The sequence below is a fragment of the Sorex fumeus genome, unplaced genomic scaffold, assembly GCF_029834395.1.
Source record: "Sorex fumeus unplaced genomic scaffold, SorFum_2.1 ptg000161l, whole genome shotgun sequence".
Taxonomy (NCBI): domain Eukaryota; kingdom Metazoa; phylum Chordata; class Mammalia; order Eulipotyphla; family Soricidae; genus Sorex; species Sorex fumeus.
Window position 1 is genome coordinate 45,485 of NW_026606218.1, and position 19,376 is coordinate 64,860.

Consider the following 19,376-nt stretch of genomic DNA (forward strand, 5'->3'; position numbering starts at 1 on the left):
TCCCCTCCCAAACAAAAACAAAACCAACATATCTAAAAAACTTTTTCCCTTTTTTTTCTTTGCTTTTTGGGTCACACCTGGCGATGCACAGGGGTTATTTCTGGCTCTGCACTCAGGAATCATTCTTGGCGGTACTCAGGGGACCCTATGGGATGCCAGGGATCAAACCCACGTCAGCCGCGTGCAAGGCAAATGCCCTCCCCGCTGTGCTATTGCTCCAGCCCTAAAAAATTTAAAAAAAAATACTGATTTGGGGCCGGATAGATAGTATAGCAGGTAGGGCACTTGCCTGGCACGTGGCTGACCCGGATTCCGTACCTGGCATCACACATGGATTTTCTGCTTCCTGCCAGAGTGACCCCCTGAGCAGAGTCAGGAGAAAGCCTGAAAACTGTCAGGTGTGGACCCCAAGCGAAACAAATCAAAATACTGGTTTATTGATCTCTGGCACTGGAACCAAACAACAAAAAAAGAGCAGCTAAAAATACTTGTTCAGGGCTGGGGAGATGATCAAAGGGCTGAGTCTGTGATTTGTAATCAGGAGTCCTGAGTTGTTCTCCTGGACGGTGTGTGCGTGTGTGTGTGTGTGTGTGTGTGTGTGTGTGTGTGTGTGTGTGTGTGATCTCTGAACTCTGAGCAGTCCCTGAGCATTGTGGGTTGTGACCTCCCGCAACGATCCACTCCCCCATTAATTTTGTATCCCTCTTTTTTTTTTTTTTTTTGCTGTTTGGGTCACACCCGGTGATGCACAGGGGTTACTCCTGGCTCTGCACTCAGGAATCCCTCCTGGCGGTGCTCAGGGGACCATATGGGATGCTGGGAATGGAACCCGGGTTGGCCTTGTGCAAGGCAAATGCCCTACCTGTTGTACTATCACTCCAGTCCCTAATTTTGTTCCATTCATCTTGTGAATTATTGTTCAGATTTTGAAATATATTTGGTTTTTGGCTCTTACCCAACAGTGTTCAGGGCTAACTCCTGGCTCTGCACTCAGGGATCACTCTTGGAAGGGGTTGGGGTTACTCTATACAGTGATGGGGACCAAACCCTGGTAAGTTGCATTCAAGGCAAGCGACTATCTCTCTGACCCTGGTTTAAAAATTCTGAATACGGGGGCTGGAGCAATAGTACAGTGGGTATGGTGTTTGCCTTGCATGCGGCCGACCTGGGTTCAATTCCCAGCATACCATCGGGTCCTCCGAGCATCTCTAAGAGTGATTTCTGAGTGCATGAGCCAGGAATAACCGCCCCCCCCCAAATTCTGAACACTTTACAGGCTGCTTTTTTGTGTGTGTGTGTGTGTGTGGGGGGGGGGGGTAACAGACCCAGCAGTGCTCAGAGGTTTAACTCCTGGCTCAGTTCTCAGAAATTACTCCTGGTGGGGCTCAGGGGATTCTGGGTCTACGGATTCCCCCCAGCTCCTTGGCAACTACTCTTTTTTCTTTTTTTTTTTTTACTTTTTATTAGTGAATCACCATGAGGTACAGCTACAGAGTTGCAAACTTTCATGCTTGCACTTCAGTCATACAATGATCGAGTACCCACCCCTCCACCAGTGCCCATTGTCCACAACCAATGGTCCCAGTGTCCCTTCCTCCACCCCCACCTCGTCCCCACCTGCTTTTGTGGCAGGGCATTCCCTTTTGGTCTCTCTCTCCTTTTGGGTGTTGTGGTTTTTGCAACCATTCTTAAACAGAACTTGGTATTTCCTGCTTGAAACGACATGAAATTAAAGCCAAGGACAAGGAAGTAGAGATTCTACCTTCAGGCACTGGAGGTAGGCCACAGGACTAGGGCACTGGCCTTGCGTTTTGGGTTTCATCCCTGTCACTGTGTCTCTCCTGGCCACAAGCACAAAGGGAGGTCACTCTGGAACACAAAACAAGGACTAGTCCTTCAGCGCTGCTGGGTGTGACCCGCAAATCAAAAACAAATCCCAAAATAAAGAATTTTAACAAAACACTGATTTGGGGCCAGGGAGGGCAAAATAAAAGGCAAGTGACTGTGATCCTGGGTGGAGAGAACAAAGATCAAGCCATGTTAGGGGACTGCTAGGCTTTTGAGTATTCCTGTGCTGGCATGAACCGTCACATTGCACCTCCTAACTGTGCATCAGTCACATTGCACCTCCTAACCGTGCATCAGACGGGGGCAGGGCGCAGAGCCTGGATCCCACAACAAATACCCCACAATCCCAGACTAGCTGCCAAATCTCTGTAAAGGAGAAAGGAGGGAAAGGAGGCGTTTCCACCCTCCTCGCACCCCGCAGGGACTGAAAAATAAAAGCAGCTCTTCAACCCTTGGGTCCTGGGTTAAAAAGGTGGCTTGAAACACAGGCCTGCAAGCACAGAGTTTGGGAAGAAGGCAGGCCCGGAAGCTCTTTTCCTCCTTTAAATTTTTTTCTGACCACACTTAGCAGTATCCTGGCTCTCTGTGCTCAGAGATCACTCCTGGAGGGGCTCTAGGGGACCACAGAGGATGCCAGGGCGCGGGAGGGGGGTCTAACCGGGATCAGCAGCTTGCAAGCCTCCTCCTTTTCCCTCTTTCCTTTCGAATTTCCCGCACCCCTTCCTGCTCCCCGCCTCCCCAGCGCCCAGAGCCCGGGAAAGCGGCAGCTCGGGGCTGTGGGCGTGGCCTCGGGCGGAGGGGGCGGTACTGACTGGGATCAGGAGGCGGCGGCTCGGGGGCTGTGGGCGTGGCTTGAGTGGAGGGGGCGGTGCCGGGTGAGATCTGTAGGCGGCAGCCCGGGAGCTGTGGGCGTGGCTTTAGCGGAGGGGGCGGTGCCAATTGGGATCAGTAGGCGGTGGCTCGGGAGTTGTGGGCGTGGCCTCAGGCGGAGGGGCGGTGCCGGGCGGGACCAGGGGGCGGTGGCTCGGGAGCTGTGGGCGTGGCCTCGAGGGCGGTACTGGTGGGCCCGAGAGGGCAACTCGGGGATGTGGGCGTGGCCTCTGGCCGAGGGGGCGGTGGCTCGGGAGCTGTGGGCGTGGCCTCGGGGCGGAGGGGCCGGCAGCTCGGGGACTAGTGGGCGTGGCCCCGGCGGAGGGGGCGGTCCTGGCCGGGCCCGGGGGCGTGGCCTCGCGGTGGATGACTCGGCCTGCGACTAGCCCTCCTGGGGCGGCCGCGCCTCCTCCTCCTCCTCCGGCGCCCGCTTCCCGGGCTGCCCACGCGGCCGGCTCTCGGGCCTCGATTGCTCCGGCCTATCACCCTGGGATGCCGCCGCCTCAGCCGCCTCAGCCGCCTCAGCCGCCGCCGCCGCCTCCGCCGCCTCAGCCGCGGCTCGCCGGGGTCGCCGGGGCGCTGCGCGGCGGCGCGGCCTGAGGCCCCCGAGGGGGACGGGGCGCGAGAGGCCGAGGAGGGGCGAGCGCTCCCTTCCCGAAGGGCCCCGGCGCGCGGGGCGGGAAGCCGGCGGAGGGAGCGTTTGTCTCGGAGCCGGCTCGAGGGGGCGGCCCCTGGCGGCGACGCCCCCAGCCCCGCCCCGGCGCCCGGCCCCGCCGCATCCCCGAGCCTCGGGGCGGCGGCGAGAGGAGCGGGAGCTTGAGGGGGCTGAGGAGACTGAGGGGCTGAGGAGGCTGAGGAGCCTGAGGAGACTGAGGAGGCTGAGGAGGCTGAGGAGGCTGAAGAGACTGAGGGGACTGAGGAGACTGAGGAGGCTGAAGGCGCTGAGGGCGCTGAGGGTCTGAGGAGCCTGAGGAGCCTGAAGAGACTGAGGAGACTGAGGGGTCTGAGGAGCCTGAGGGGTCTGAGGAGCCTGAGGAGGCTGAAGAGACTGAGGGGTCTGAGGAGGCTGAGAGGTCTGAGGAGACTGAGGGGGCTGAAGGCGCTGAGGGTCTGAGGAGCCTGAGGAGACTGAGGGGGAGCCGCCCCCGGTGGGCTCCCGAGCGCGTGCCCCTCCTGACGGAGGGAGCCGCCACCTGCGCCCGCACGCCCCGGCCCGCGACCCCCGGCGCCGGGGCCACGCTGGATCCGCCTCCCGGCGCGGGTCCCGCCCGCCGCGTGCAGGTGGGCTGCGGCGGCCCCGGCGCGGGGCAAGCGGGCCGAGGAGGAGGAGGAGGAAGAGGAGGAGGAGGCGAGCGGCCGCCGCCGCCGTCGCCGTCGTCGTTGTCGTCCCCGCTGAGCCGCCGCCGCCCCCCATGGAGCTGTCGCCGGCGTCTGGGGGAGCCGCCGAGGCGCGCTCGTGGCCCGAGATGTTCCCGGCGCTCGAGTCCGCCGAGTCGCCGCTGCCCCCCGACGAGCTGGACGGCGGCGTGCCCGTGAGCGGGGCCGTGGTGGCCGGGGGCATGCTGGATCGCATCCTGCTGGAGTCGGTGTGTCAGCAGCAGAGCTGGGTCCGCGTGTACGGTAAGGACCCCCGACCCCCGACCCCGCGTGCGTCCTGCCGCCCGCTGCCAAAGCCAAATGCAGCCTCGTGCCGTGCAAGATGCATCCCTTCGCCGTGCAAAAGTCACCCCCTTCCCCGTGCAAGATGCATCCCTTCGCCGTGCAAGATGCATCCCTCCGCGTGCAAAAGTCATCCCCTGCCCGTGCCGAAGTCACCCCCTCCCCGTGCAAAAGCCACCCCCTCCCCGTGCAAAAGCCACCCCCTCCCCGTGCAAAAGCCACCCTCTCCCCGTGCAAAATGCAACCCTTCTTCGTGCAAAAGTCACCCCCTCTCCCCGTGCAAAATGCGACCCTTCTTCGTGCAAAAGTCACCCCCTCTCCCCGTGCAAAATGCATCCTCTCTTAGTGCAAGAGTCACATCCCCTCCCCTTGCACAATCCCCCCCACCACCTCCCTCCCTCCCGCGTGTCTCTGGGCCCGGCTGGTTCCTGCGCCCCCAGATGTATCGTCTAAGTTTTGCCGCCAGCCCCGCGCTGGAGAAGATGGGGCGCTCGCTCGCGCTCGCGTGTGTTGTGTTTTATTTTTTTCCCCCCTTTGGATCTTTCCAGGCACCTGCAGCGCGTTTCAAGGTGGAGTTAGGCCCCCCTTGCCCCTAATTCTGCAGTACCGACCTGAAGGCAGAGCTGTCAGCTCAGCTTCCAGAGGGTGGGATCCCCCCCACAACACCCCCCAGCTTGTCCCAGGAAATCAAGTGAGCAAAGGGCCACACACAGGCTGGCTGGATGCAGAAACTTCAGCTAAGGTGCAGGTGCAGAGTTCAGTGCTAGGTGGCTTCACACTGAATCGGTGTCGTCGTTGTCTGGTTGTCGTTGCCTCTCTTCTGAGTCTCCTTTGGACAGCCCCAATAGGCCATATTCCAGATGGCCCCATTGTTGTGACTGATTTGCTTCTGTCAGGAGCCCAGGCTCAGGCTCTGCACTGGGGAGAGAGATTGAGCACGCCCGAACTTCTCCCATCCTGTATTCCTGGGGCTCCCCCCCCTTTAATGAAAAACCGAATGATGGGATTCTATCTGGGTGAGCCTGGCCATGGGCCATGGAACCCGGCTGTGTTTGAAAACTCAACAGCCTCTGGACACCTCCAGGATTTTTTTTTTTTCCCACTGAGTTTAGGTGGACCCTGGAGACATCGGTTCAAATCAGGCACGTTGATTGTTAAGGTGTTTTTCGTGCTCATGTGCATCTGAGCCTGTAGTGGTCAGGACATTGTGTTACTTCGCCCCCCTTATGATTTCCTGGTGACCGAGTCTTGAAGTTTGTCTCTCTGGACCACGTAGGTGGCTTTTGACTTCAAGTCTGGCATGGTCCAAAGGAGTCTAGAACTTTGGGATTTGATCTCAGTTTGGCTGTTCAGTGATTATCCATGACATTTGGCTGGGATGGGGGGTAATCAGGTCTTTCCCTGCCCACCCCATCAAATTAGAATATTGGATAAAATAATCTCTTTATAGCCCCTTCAGAACTAAATCTCTAGCAATTACGTATTTTTTTTTTATAACCAATTCTTAAGGACTTATGTGTGTTATCACTTGGTATTTCGTGGTGTGTGTGAGTGTGTGTCAGTGTTTGGCTACACCCGTGATCCTCAGGACTTCCTCCTGGCTCTGGTGGTGCTCCAGGAACCTTATTCCGTTCCGGGGATGGAACCAGAGATAGCAGTGAGCAAGGCAGTGCCTTAATCCCAGGACTGTCTCTCCCGCCCCATGTTTGTGTTCTTGATGGTATCCTAATTATCTGAAATAATTGAGACTGAGGTAGGAGATGATGCAAGGTCAGTCAGTCTGGGCTCAGCAGATTAAAACCTTTCTTGCCTGGTTTCCCCTTCCACCTGCTAATCCCACTTAGCCGATAGCTTCCTACAGCAGTCGATGAGCCGTTGCAGATGAGCCTGGATCCGTCCATGTGTGTTGTGGATCCACGTTCTCATCGCGCCTTTCCATCCTTAACACGCTCGGATTACTTAGGAGTTAGCGCGAGGCTGTGTATATATGATCTTCCAGTATTTCATTGTCCGAAACTGTTCTCTCGGGTTTTTCTAGACCCCGTGATAACCGTCATTCTTTGCACGCAGCTGATAAAAAATAATGCCTCTTCCCAGGTTCCTTTTCTAGGGTGAGACAAATGTTCGTAAATAGTACTACCTCAGAAATACATACCATGTATGTATGGTACATGCATTCTCTCTGTTACAGAGTGAATTGCAGCGCCCAGCGAAGAGACTTTCTACTGCTTTATAAATTTTTCCACCTCCCCCTCAATTAAGCATTGTAACTTCTCTCCTCTTCCGCTCTCAATTATCCTGATGCTGTTGTTATTTACTGTTTTTTTTTTTCCCAACAGCTTTTGTTCTTCTAAGGCACAGTGGCATTGTCTGTAGTTTGATAGAAACATTCCAAAACCATAAAAATGACTCATGACTTTTCTCTGTCCTTAGCAGGTTTTCCAGTTGCCTGTTGTAGAACTCACCGAAAAGCCGTGAAATGAAAAATATTAGAAGGTTGAAATCATTTGGAGAACACTTAGTTCATTTTGGTTTTCTTGTTGACTTAGTGGTTTTCTCTGTGCAGAATCCTGATTGTTCAGAACATCTGGCTGCTTCTTCCCAATTTAAAGAGAGTTTGTTGAGTGTAGTCTACTGCTATATAAAATATATATTTTTTTTCTTTAAAGGAATCTAACAACTGGTAATCTAGACACGACACCTGGAGGTTGAGAACCTGAATTTTCTTTCTGTCATTGCCACAAATTGGTTGTCTGGCAATGGGCAAGTAATTAAAAAAAAATTTTTTTTTTTTTGGACTATACCTAGTTATGCTCAAGGTTTGTGCTGGCTCTGTCTCAGGGATCTCTGCTAGTGGTTCTCTGCGGACCATATGTGGTGCTGGAGATTGAACTCCATGCAGAGGACCCCTTAATAAGCTTTGTATTGTCTCTTTGGTCTGGGGGAAGCGATGTGAACTTGGTGGGTCTAGGTTTCTGTATTAAATGTGGACTCTGTAATTATTACCCTCTCTGGTCCTTTTTAGCTCTAGAGCTTTCTGATACCGTCACCTGCCCTGCTTTGTTACCTACAGGTTGTTAGGAATTCTAGCCTGGTTCTTGGGGCTCTGCAGGGGAGGCAAGCCCTTGACTTGATGCATTTAAATCTTGACTGTCAGGATGGACTGGGGAGCTGTTTTAACAGAAGGTCAGTGAACTGCATTTGGAAAGAAGGAATGTGAGGGCAGATGTCTATTTGTTTGGAATGTTTTCACAAGATAGGAAGGTGGGGATGGGTGTCTTGCTTGGATCTAGCTCTTGCAGCTTTGGGGCCGAACCTAAAATAACTGTGGATTTCAAAGAGGGTCTAAAATGGGGAACGGTGTTTAGTGCTGCTGGCTTTGAAGGGAGTTTCACAGGGCAGTAGGTGCCTCTGTTCGAGGTTAAAAAAAAAAAAGAAAAAAAGGCAGGCGACCATAGCAGAGGCCCCCTGCCTTGTAAAGAATAGCAAGAGAAGTTTTGGGAAACGGCATTTTACCAGTTTCCCTCACAAGACTGGAAGGCTGGGGCTGTTCTGAATCTGTTTGACAGGTCTGGTCTTGGGTTGGTAGTTCATCTATCCAGAGTTTTGCGCGTTGCCATGATTGGCAAACTTGGGGGTTGTGTTCCGAGCTTTGTAAAGGTGGGATCTTACTTAGGTTGCAAACCACTGAGCTGTGACACTCCACCAAGAGAAAGCGTGCCATCATCCCCTTTCTTTGCTTTGAGTTGTAAAATGCCTCGGTTGTTTATCCCAGCATTATTATAAGTTCTCCCCAGGCCCTGACTGGACTTTACTAGATTTTTGGTCCCAAGGAATCTTGTTTATCTGGGTATTGCTGTCTCGACAAGCCAGTCAGTGTCACCGTGGCTGGCAGATCGGTGTTTACTCGCGGCACATTGCTGCCTGTTGAACCCTGATGCCTCTGTCCTTGGCCCAGCGAGACCACAACCTGCCTGCTCTTAGGGGTGGTAGAGTAGCTTAAACAAAGGCATGCCACCACCAGCTAAATATGGATGCAGAATCTGAGAGCATCAAATGCAGAACATTTTTCAGATATTTATAGCCTTACTGCAAGTCAATTGGCTGAAAAAGCTCAGCCGCTGAACCATAGGCAGAGGGGGCAGAGGCTTCGGCTGTCTGTTCTGCTGGTGCGCCGAGTGCGTGGACAGGGACCACCTTGCACAGGAAGATGCAGACGTTGGAGTTCAGCTTCTCGGGGAGAAGCTCCAGAATCTAGGCTCTCACATTGCAGTAGTTCTGCCAGCCAGTGACCAGGTGCTCCTGTAGTTATCATAATCCTGCAATCACCAAGAAATCAGATTGTTCCTAAACGTTTTTTTGGGGGGGTGGGGTGTCACACTCAGTACTGTTCAGGGGCTACAGCATCAGTGCTCAGGAGTCACTTCTTGTTGGATCTTGGGGAACCAGGTGGTGCTAGAGATGGAACCCAGGTTTCCTGTGTGCAAAGCATGTGCTCAGTTTGCTGAGCCACCTCTGTGGCTCCAGGTTTCATTCTGGTGGTTTAGTCAGGATTTGTGTAGAATAAAATACTGTCAGCATGATCGCCTGCCATTAAGTTAGTGTATAGCTCATTGTCATGCTCTTTCTGAAGGCCTGGGCTGTTGGAGCAAGCTGGAGGAAAGGGCGATTAATCACACACTGCATCAGAGGCCATGTCGTCTTAGAAATATGCAGTGGTGGCTTGGGAGGAATTTCTCAGGAACTGCATCCGAATTGATGGATGCAGAATTCTTAATTGGCTGTAGTGAGTGCTATTGCTTATGTTACAGGATTGAAGACAAAGGGTGGGATTCTATTGCATTTTTTTTGGAGACTGTCTATACTTACTTTAAATGTTGCAACCAGTAACACGTGCAGGAAGTTGGTTCTTTTTCGGTTCAGTATGAATTAGATGTGACTAACTCACGGGTCTTATACAGAATGTGCTTACCATAATTAACTCTGCATATTTTTAGGGAGTCACTCATCCTTCCATATCAGAAATATGTACCCATGACTGGGGCTTTTGCATTAAGATGTGTCAGTGTTCTCCAAGATTGAAAGTATCTTTTCAATTGTGGGCCACAGTCCATGATACCCAGGGACTACATACAGCTCTGGGCTTGGGCATCACTGTTGCTCTTGAGGGTTACGAGTTGCTGTGGATGGAACCCGGTCTTTCTGTGTGCAAAATACTCGCTTAGCACCACTGAACTATCTCTCCAGCCCCAACCTGAAGAAAATTTTTTTGTTTTGTATGTTTTGGGGGCCACACCCAGCTGTGCTTAGAGATTACTCCTGGCTCTGTGCTCAGGGATCACTCTGGGCGGTCTCTGGGGAACATAAGTGGTGCCAGGGATTGAACCTGGGTCAGTCCTGTGCAAGGCAAATGCCTTTTCCACTCTACCCACCCCAGCCCCATATACTTTTATTTTAATCCATGTGGATTTCAGAGAGCTCCCCTCCCCATTTCTTCTTTGGTGAGCAAATGGTATATTTTATTTAAACTGTGTTCATAGATGATGATGTTTTCTTTGGTGCCATCTTGGTGTTTTTCTGCCTGCTGTTCTGTTGGTTTATTGCTTTTTGTTTGTCTGTTTTTGGGCCATACCTGGTGGTACTCCGGGATTCTTTTTTTTTTTTTTAAATGTAGGAGTACTGCTATTTATTCAGCCACTGATTAGGCTGACTGAATTGGGCATGAACTCCACATCAGGGATTGCTCTTGGCAGGGCTTGGGGGACCATAGATGATGCCAGGGATCAGACTCAGGTTGGCAAAGTGCAAGACAGGCACTCTCTCTGCTGTACTATCACTCTGGCTCCGGTTTATTGCTATTTTCTTTTCAAAGTCTGAGAATAGTTTTGAAGAATAGGCTATATAAGAACTGTTTATATAGTCAAACCCAAGCACCAAAAATTGTAAATCTACAACTGTACCTCATGGTGTTTCACTAATAATAAAAAAAAAAAAGAACTGTTTGGTGGGGCCGGAGTGATAGTACAGCGGGTAGGGTGTTTGCCTTGTATGCGGCTGACCTGGGTTCGATCTTCGGCATCCCATAGGGTCCCCCAGCACTGCCAAGAGTGATTCCTGAGTGCAGGGCCAGGAGGAACCCCTGAGCATCGCTGGGTGGGACCCAAAAAGAAAGAAAGAAAAAGAGCTGTGTGGATTATAGTGTTTTCAGAAATGAAAGTATTTTTTGACTTTTAGGAACTAGGATGTGTGTGTTTGTATGTCTGTTCACATATATTAACTCAAAGCAGGGGTGAGGCGACATCCAGGAGTTAATCTTGTTTGGAGTTCTGCAGTTCAGTACATGAGAAGCCACACGAAGTATGGTACAAGACTATAAATAGCCTCATGTCAGCGCAGGTCAGAATTTACTGCCAGAGAATTTCTGGAAAAAATTTTTTTTAGAGCTTTTCGGACTTAGGAACTGCAGATATTGGATTGAATATCGGCACACATTTTCTGATTATTTGTGTGAAACTCAGCGTGGGAGACGGTTCAGAGGCCTGGAGCATGTATTTGGCATGTGGGAAGCGTGGGTTCTGTGCTTGGCACCACGTGGTCCTCTGAGCACCGCAGGCAGTGAGCACCATAAACAGCACAGAAAAAAGACCCACTAAAAGCAAACAATGTGAAGATCTAGAATGTTTCTGTTTATTACTATTATTGTTATTATTCCCTCTCGGAGAGCCCGGCAAGGTACCGAGAGTATCCCGCCCGCACGGCAGAGCCTGACAAGCTCCCTGTGGCGTATTCGATATGCCAAACACAGTACCAACAAGCCTGACAATGGAGACGTTACTGGTGCCCGCTCAAGCAAATGGATGAACAACAGGAGGACGGTGACAGTGACAGTGACTTTGGGGGTGCTCAGGGGTCACTGCTGGCGGGCTCAGGGAACCCTTATGGTGCCGGGGGATTGAACCTAGGTTGGCTGCCTGCAAGGCCAGTGCCCTGCCCACTGTACTGTCACTCTGGCCCTATTCCTATTTATTGGAGAATAGTTTGTTTTGTAGCATCTCTTTGATCTTTTTCCAAATATAAAACTCGGTGTATACACTTAAAAAACGATGTACAGTCCTGTGCTGTTGAATGCGATAAATCTCCCTGATGTGACAGGAGAAAGCAGGCTGTTGTCTAATGGCTGCGGAGAGGTGGGGGGCAGTGGCCCCGGGGCTCGGTTCCCTCGGAAGGAGGGCTGGTGAGGGAAAGCCGAGGTTTATGTAATGGTTCTTTGCACTTGCCCTCTTCTGTAGCATAAAGTGATTTGATCACCTTTTAAGTAGGTGAACCACAAAAAAGCATCCAACTAATGACTGAGTTAATCCAGAAAAAATTCGGCCGCCTGCTCCCCGTCCCTCCCTGTTGGAAGAACTTCTAAGTCAGAGGTGTTTGGTCTTGTTAACCAGGAGGAGGAGGAGCTTGACATGTGCTCGGGGCATCCCAGCAATTGCTTCACCGTTCTGGCAGAGGGATAATTGCTCTCTGATGTTTGTAAAAACACCTTTCTTCCCGAAGGCTGGCAAGTGCTGCCCGAAAACTCGAGTTGGGGAACCCGGTGCCCATTTAGTGGCTCTGCTTTCCTCGCGAGCAGGCAGCCCTCAGGAAGAAGGCTCGAGACCCGGGGGCTGTCCTATGGGTGGGTGGGATGGAGCTGGAAGCCCTGCTTCCTCTTGAGACTGTCAGGATGGGCACTGGCGTTTCTCCGTCAATGGGAGCGGGTAGGAGACTGGTGTGGCGTTCCCTTCCCAGGTGTGAGTTGTCTGTACCCACCTCCCGGTGATGAATGGAACCCTGATTGTGTTCTTAACCCTCCCGAGATGACCTTGGGTCTGCATTGACCAAGATCTTCTAGTAGAACCTTCTAAGAGAGACCCCCCCGCCCCAGCCCCCTCGAAGCTAAGAGATCGAGGATGCGGGCAGGTAGGTTAGAGAGGGAGGTAGGTTAGGTAGGTTAGTTCACACAAATAAGGCAAGAAAGCCAACTCCAGAGTAAGATGAAAAGTTCAAAAGATATCTTATCAAAGGCCATTTTCCCCCCCCCAAAAAACAATCCTTGAAGTTTCCTCATTGAGGAAGCCAGTGCAGGAAGTTTGGATTATTCCCCAAATTGGAGACAAATTCCACAGTTGGTCAGGATTAGAACTCTTAACCTCAGATTCCTCAGCCTCCTGTTTTAGCCTGAGATCATGCTGCCTCCCCTGAGGGAGCTGGCCTTTCCAGGCCGAGGTCAGGAAAAGTCGACAGTGAGAAATAGCAGATTGTTGGTTTCACAGTGTTTAAGGGAAGTGCTGGAAGTACCATTACCTGGGTAACCAAAAACAAAGATGGGCTAAACAGTCAGAAAGCAGGGCTGGCGAGTAATCTCATAGCAGTTCCGAAGCGGTAAACCAGAGATTAGAGATCTGGAAAGATTTCTCTTCCCAAATCTCTCTTAGTCATTTTTAAAAATACGGTGATTAGAAGTGATGTTTCAGAAGGATATTTGACTGTTTCATTTGTTATGCTTAGAATCCTGGGTGATACTTAAAAAGTTTAATATCTTATAGCTTTCTGTTGACCTCCCTTTGAAAACCACTAATTTTATAGGGGCCACACCTGGCAATTCTTGGCTCAGCTGCTGGGGGCCACCAGGTCATAGACCCTGAGGTGCAGGGGCCCTTTGGGGCCGCACCATGTGTGCGAGGGTCTGGACTCAGGGTGTTGCATATGCCTGGTATATCTTCTGCCACTTCATTCCCTGGCCCTCTACTTTCTCTTTTACCGTCAAGCCTTCCCATTTTATGTCATCATATATATTTTTTTATTGTGAATATCATCTCTATTAATGGAAATAGTTTGAATTTTAGGAAAGTCTAAAGAGAACAAAAACTACTATAATTCATCCTCCCCCCCAACTATGTACTGTTTTACTATTTATTCCCGTCCTGTCTGCACATACTTGGTCTCATACTGCATATATTTTATATTCATTCTCTCTCTCTCTCTCTCTCTCTCTCTCTCTCTCTCATATTTTTGGTCCTAGTGTATTTTCTTTTGATTTTGAAAATGCCTAAAACACTTTGCAGGGTTGGGGATGTGACTAAGTGGCCCTGGGCTTTATCCCTGCCCCTCCATGGGCTCCCATTCCCCAGCAATGCCGGGTCCCCAAGCACCTCAGCGATAGCCCCAGGCATTTTCCAGTGTACTTCACTTTTCAACCTTCTAAGGGGTTACATTGCAACTTCTTCTCAAAGGGATGCCAGCCTGTGAGGTTTTCCCTCTGCTCCTCCCTGTGCCTTGCATGCCATCAGGCTGCCCATCACTGTCCCTGTTACATAAACAGCACCTGTGTGTGTGTGTGTGTGTGTGTGTGTGTGTGTGTGTGCAAGAGAGAGAGAGAGAGAGAGAGAGAGAGAGAGGAGAGAGAGAGCGCTACTCTTCTGTATCCTTCCTCTCATGGAGAGAAGGGAGGTGGGGAACTGCCTAGAGAGAGGGCCACGGCATTTTGTTTAAAAACTCTGCAGGGTCATGTTTTGTTGAGTTTCCTGGGACTGCCGTAACAGGCCTGCAGCGGAAGTTGGCCGTGAGTCCTGGAGGTCTGGAGCCATTTGTTACCATTATATAATTAAAAAAAAAATTTTTTTTTTGAGATGCTCAGGGGCCTTCCTGTCCCTATGCGCAGGACTGACCCCTGGCAGTGCTCAGGGAACCATCTCAAGTGCCAGGGATTGAAACTGGGTTTTAGGACGCAAGGAACTGCCTTAATCTCTGTGCTCTCTCTACAGCCCCTGGAGCCACTTTTAAATTGCTTTATTATCTGAATAGATATTATTTGAATTGATTTTATCTGAATTGATATTTGGATTGATATTTAGGTTTTTGTTGTGGGACAGGTCTGCTTCTGTTGTTCCTCACTCTTGTCCCCTCCCTTGCACACACACACACACACACACACACACACACACACATATCCTGGTATAGTTTCCTACCGGTGTACACAGTGGATCCTCATTCATTCCATGCTGGCATGATGCCTGGATGAATCATAACTTACTTAATCAGTGCCTACATTTTTCAGGTAGAATGAGTGATAGTGAATAATCTTCAGGACAAGCCATTTTAAGGCACACGGGGAAAACAGGTGAAAAGCTCTGTCTTTAATTTTTTGTATCCGTGACACTGAAAATCTCCTTTCACACTTGAGAGCCATTTAAAATGATCCTTTTCTGTAAACTGCACCCACGGGCCTGTACCCATGGGCCTTCATTTTCCTCAGTGAGAACCCCACACACGGAAGGTGAAGTGCTCAACCACTGGGCTATATATCCTGTCTAATGAGAGATTGTTTTTTTTATGTTGTGGTCATATATCATTCATACTTTTAAGGGTTTCCAGTTTTCTGTCGTAGTTAGAATAGCCTTTTATTTTCTGAGGTTATAAAATAATTATCCTGTGGTTTGTCTAGGTTTTAATTTAACTTTTAAATTTTAATTTGTGAGGATTTTCTTAATTTGCAATGCTGGAGTCAGACCCAGGGCCTCACACATACTAGTCCAGTCTTCTGCTTCTGAGCCATTTCCCCAGCCCCTGTTTAAAGAGAATGTTTTATTTATGCCTGGGATTGAACTTCAGGCAAGGCAAGCGCCCTCCCCAGCCCTAAAAAGAATGCTTTTCAGCGGGTAGGGCGTTTGCCTTGCACGCGGCCAACCCAGGTTCCATTCCCAGCATCCCATATGGTCCCCTGAGCACCGCCAGGGGTGATTCCTGAGCGCAGAGCCAGGAGGAACCCCTGTGCATTGCCGGGTGTGACCCAAAAAGCAGAAAAAAAAAAGAATGCTTTTAAGTCAAGACATTTTAGCCAAAGGGGAGAGAATGCAGAAATCTCCAGAGTGGGGAGAGAATCCTGAGAAGTGAAAGAAGGGAGCCCACGATGGGGGTGTGGGTGTGGGGGATTCCAAAACGGATGCCTGTTTGTTCGGTCTTTCCTTCTTTCCTGGGTGGTCAGGGTCATCTGTGCTGACCGGGGCTTTCAGGGTCCCTTTCTGGGTCATAGAGGTGGAACTTGTGCCGGAGGGCTCAGAGCATAGAGCTGGTGATCACAGTGACAGGGTCAGGCGGCCGGCTGCTGTGCTGGTAGAACTTGAGGCCTCACATGTGCAAGGTGCGGCCTTGTTTTCTTACTCTTCACATTGAAACCTGTGGTCTGGGAGGAACTGGTCCTGGTCTAAGATGGGATTTGGGGACTGGAACGATAGTACTGCAGATAGGGCGTTTGCCTTGCATGCAGCCGACCCGAGTTTGGTTCCCAGCATCCCGTAGGAATCCCCGAGCACCACCAGGAATTATTCCTGCGTGCACGAGCCAGGAGTAACTCCTGTGCATTGACGGCTGTGACCTAAAAAAAAAAAAAAAAAGATGAGCTATGCTGCACAATTTAGCCTTTAGAGAGATGGTGTTTATGCTATTCAAAGCATTGTTTGTTGAATAACTCATCTTCTCATGGATTTAATATCACTTTTGAATCCTTTATTGAATCTCCATTTGTGTTTCACAGTATTTCAAGATTTTTCTATTCTGTCATGTCACCCTGCTTTATTATGTGGCTTTATAATTTGAAAGTATAATCGACTCTAAACTTATTTAACTATTGTCCTATATTAGACTAATAATTTTTTCAGGATTTTTATATTAACTGTCTCCTGGTTGTCTTTGTAAATAAGTCTTTGAATGGGATTTTTTTTTTTTTTTGGCCATACCTGGTGATACACAGGGCTTACTCTTGGCGTTGTGCTCAGGGATCATTCCTCGTGGGTCTTGGGAGACCGCATGTGGTGCTAGGATGGTACTCATGTTGGGTGCATGCAAGGTAAGCACCTTACCCATGGCATTGCAGTTTTGGACTGTTTCCTTGCATGACTTTCCTAGAAGAGCCTGTTGATGTAGAGACCTGAGATTTAGTGCCAAATTGGTGTGATTTTCCTGAAAAGCAAGTCCTACCACAAGTAGATGAATGTATAGCTCAAAATTCTAAGGCCCTCTGTCTCGCTACTTTCAACACACTGGCTTATTTTTGTATAGACTTCTTCCAGCGCCTTAAGCATTCGATACCGCCTAAACGACATGTCTTCTGAGTTGTGTGAGACTGTCATTGCACATGGAGCTGTTTTTCCAACAGTAACTCCTTTGGATTCAATGGCATATTTCCAAGTGAGCCAGGGAACGGCTTGAGTAGAGTCGAAGTGTTTGGCTGTATTTTTGCTGTGTTCGATTCGCCGATTGAAATGATTGATCCTGGACATGTTCTGGAGGTGCTGGGAAAAGTGGAGTTGGTGCTTACTTCTCACTCATAATCTTTTCTCAGAATATTAAGAAGGAATTGAGTTGTGTAGAAATTCTTTATCGTAGGGTTGGAGTGAGTGCAGTGGGGAGACTTCCCTTGCTCACGGTCGAATGGGGTTCGATCACCAGTATCCCATATGGTCCCCCCGAGCACTGCCAGGAGTAATTCCTGAATGCAAAACCAGGAATAACCCCTGAGCATTGCTGGATGTGCCCCTCCCTCCCAATTTTTTTTTCTTTTTGGGTCACACCCAGCGATGCACAGGGGTGATACTCTTGGCTCTGCACACAGGAATTACTCCTGGCGGTGCTCAGGGGACCATATGGGATGCTGGAAATCGAACCCGGGTTGATTGCGTGCAAGGCAAACGCCCTACCTGCTGTGCTATCGTTCCAGCCCTCCCCCAATTTTTTTTTTTTTAACAATATGACTGGGACAGTTTTAGCTGAATGAACAATTGAGGCATCTACTGTATGTAGAGTACGGTGTAAAGGACTGATTTTATAGCATGGGGTTAATTGAGGTGTATTCTAAGGGAACATACTATTACGTCAGAGTCACATTCAAGGGGTGGTATGGGAACTAACATTAACAGTAAGAGTCACTCCAGTATTTTCTTCTGGAAAAAGGGGGTAGGAATAGAAATTGGACCCTGGCAAATCGAACCTGGGTCGGCCGCGTGCAAGGCAAACACCCTACCCGCTGTGTTTTTGCTCCAGCCCCAAGGATGAAAATTTTTAAGGATGAAAATTTTTAGAGGATATTTTGATTCATAGTAACTTAGCAAGTTTCCCCTATCTTCCCACACCTGAAATACTTTCCCATAATCAGGGTCCCTAATCAGTGGTTTGTTTGTTTCATTTCATGACTTCAGAGTAACATATAGTAACTTAGTAACAGTTTGCATTAGGGACCACTCCTGGTATTGTATAGTCTTTGGACTAATGTGTAACAACATAGACCCACCATTATAATAGCAGAGTACTTTTTTTTTTTTTTTGGTGTTGGGTCAGAAGAGCTCTCTGTTTGTTGCCTACTCCTGTTTGTAGTGGATCTGTTTGCCCTTTCACATGGTTGGAGAGACATTGGCATGGACAAAGATGGCCGGACAGAGGCTGGTGGTGAACAGGCCTGTTGTGGCATCTGCCGGATGACTACTACATTTTGTATTTTCCATTTTTATCAATGATATCACAGTCGTTCTCCTTTTCACAGAAACATAAGCTGGCTTGCTTTTTTTTTTTCTTGCTTTTTGGGTCACATCTGGCGATGCACAGGGGTTCCTCCTGGCTTTGCACTCAGGAATTACTCCTGGCGGTGCTCAGGGGACCATATGGGATACTGGGAATCGAACTCAGGTCAGCCGCGTGCAAGGCAAACGCCCTACCCACTGTGCTCCAGCCCCTGACTTGTTTGTTTTTGAGTCCGTCTAGTTCTGTGGTTCAGGAAGAATTATTGCTCTCACATGTGGTGGTTCCTGTTGAAACAGAAAGATGCTGGAGGAAACTTGAACTGGCAGAAATTCTTGCTGGTTTGCTCATGTCCGTGTGAAAAGCACTTCCCAGGTTGAGTTTTTGGTGAGCACCTTGACTGGTGCTGAGAGAGGTGGGGAGAGGGTGGTTGTTCATTATGGTATTGGTCGTTGGTCAGTCTTTTTCCTGTATCTTAACTGGCAGTGAAACTGTTTCCTTAACCAATTCTGTTCCCTTTACTCCGACCACGTTCTCTAAAATTCCTATTCTTACAAAGTCACCTTTCCCCCATACACTCTCCGTGCTAGTGCTACTCTGCATATATATATATTTTTTTTTCTTTTTTTCTTTCAACAAATTTAGAAAGCAAGGTAAGTTTTTCTCCCATTTTATTGTGGAAGCAATCACGGTGAAGAATTCTTCTTGATCAGAGGGTGTGTAAGGTGAGGTGCAGCCTACCCAAGTGCCTTGAAAATAACTACCCGATTTCTGTTACATAAGTTTATAGTTGCTTTTCCCAGTTTAATAGTTGTGTTACAGTGTGTCAGAGCTGTGGGGCTATAGTGACTGTACAGTGGATAGGGCACTTGCTTTGCACAGGGCCGACCAGGGTTTGATTGCCAGCACCTCATATGATTCACCCCACACTGCCAGTAGTAAGCCCTGAGCTCTGCTGGTTTTGTCTCCCAAACAAAACAAACAAAGAAACAAACAAACAAACAAAAAGTGAGTCATAGCCGCTAAAAGTAGCATCTTTTTAATAGGACTCCTTTAAAAATACTTTCTAGAACCTGGAACCTCTGCCTCCTTTCTCAGTCCGTGTATTTGTCTGTTTTGGTCTATACAGGTGAGTTCTCGTTCCCATAATCACAGAGCGGAAGTGGAGAGCCACTGGGGATGTAAATCCTGGAATAGATCAGCTGGGTCCCGGTTGCATATCCCTCGTGGTGCTGGTCCATACCACTCCCTAACTCCCTCTCCCTGTTCTGTGTTTAGCTGAGTTTCCTGACATGGGGTTTAAGCTCAGGCAGTTCACGTGCAGAGCCGGCATGCAGAACGCCTGTATAATTTAACTTGTTAATTTCACTGATGAAAAATTCAGGCTGTTGTTCTGCGAGAGCAATCTGTGTGATGCTTGCTGAACCTTGACCTCGAGTTTGCCCCTGGATGTC

The 19,376-nt window shown here is 49.6% G+C and overlaps 1 protein-coding gene across 1 annotated transcript in view; it reads left to right on the forward strand.

Moving 5' to 3' along the window:
* Positions 1-4,124: 4,124 nt before the first annotated feature.
* RASAL2 (RAS protein activator like 2) overlaps positions 4,125-19,376 on the forward strand; it is a 264,537-nt gene continuing 249,285 nt past the window's right edge. Inside the window, 1 exon segment of the mRNA XM_056107324.1 lies at positions 4,125-4,338. Coding sequence (XP_055963299.1) covers positions 4,131-4,338 — 208 coding nt within the window. The 5' untranslated portion in view covers positions 4,125-4,130.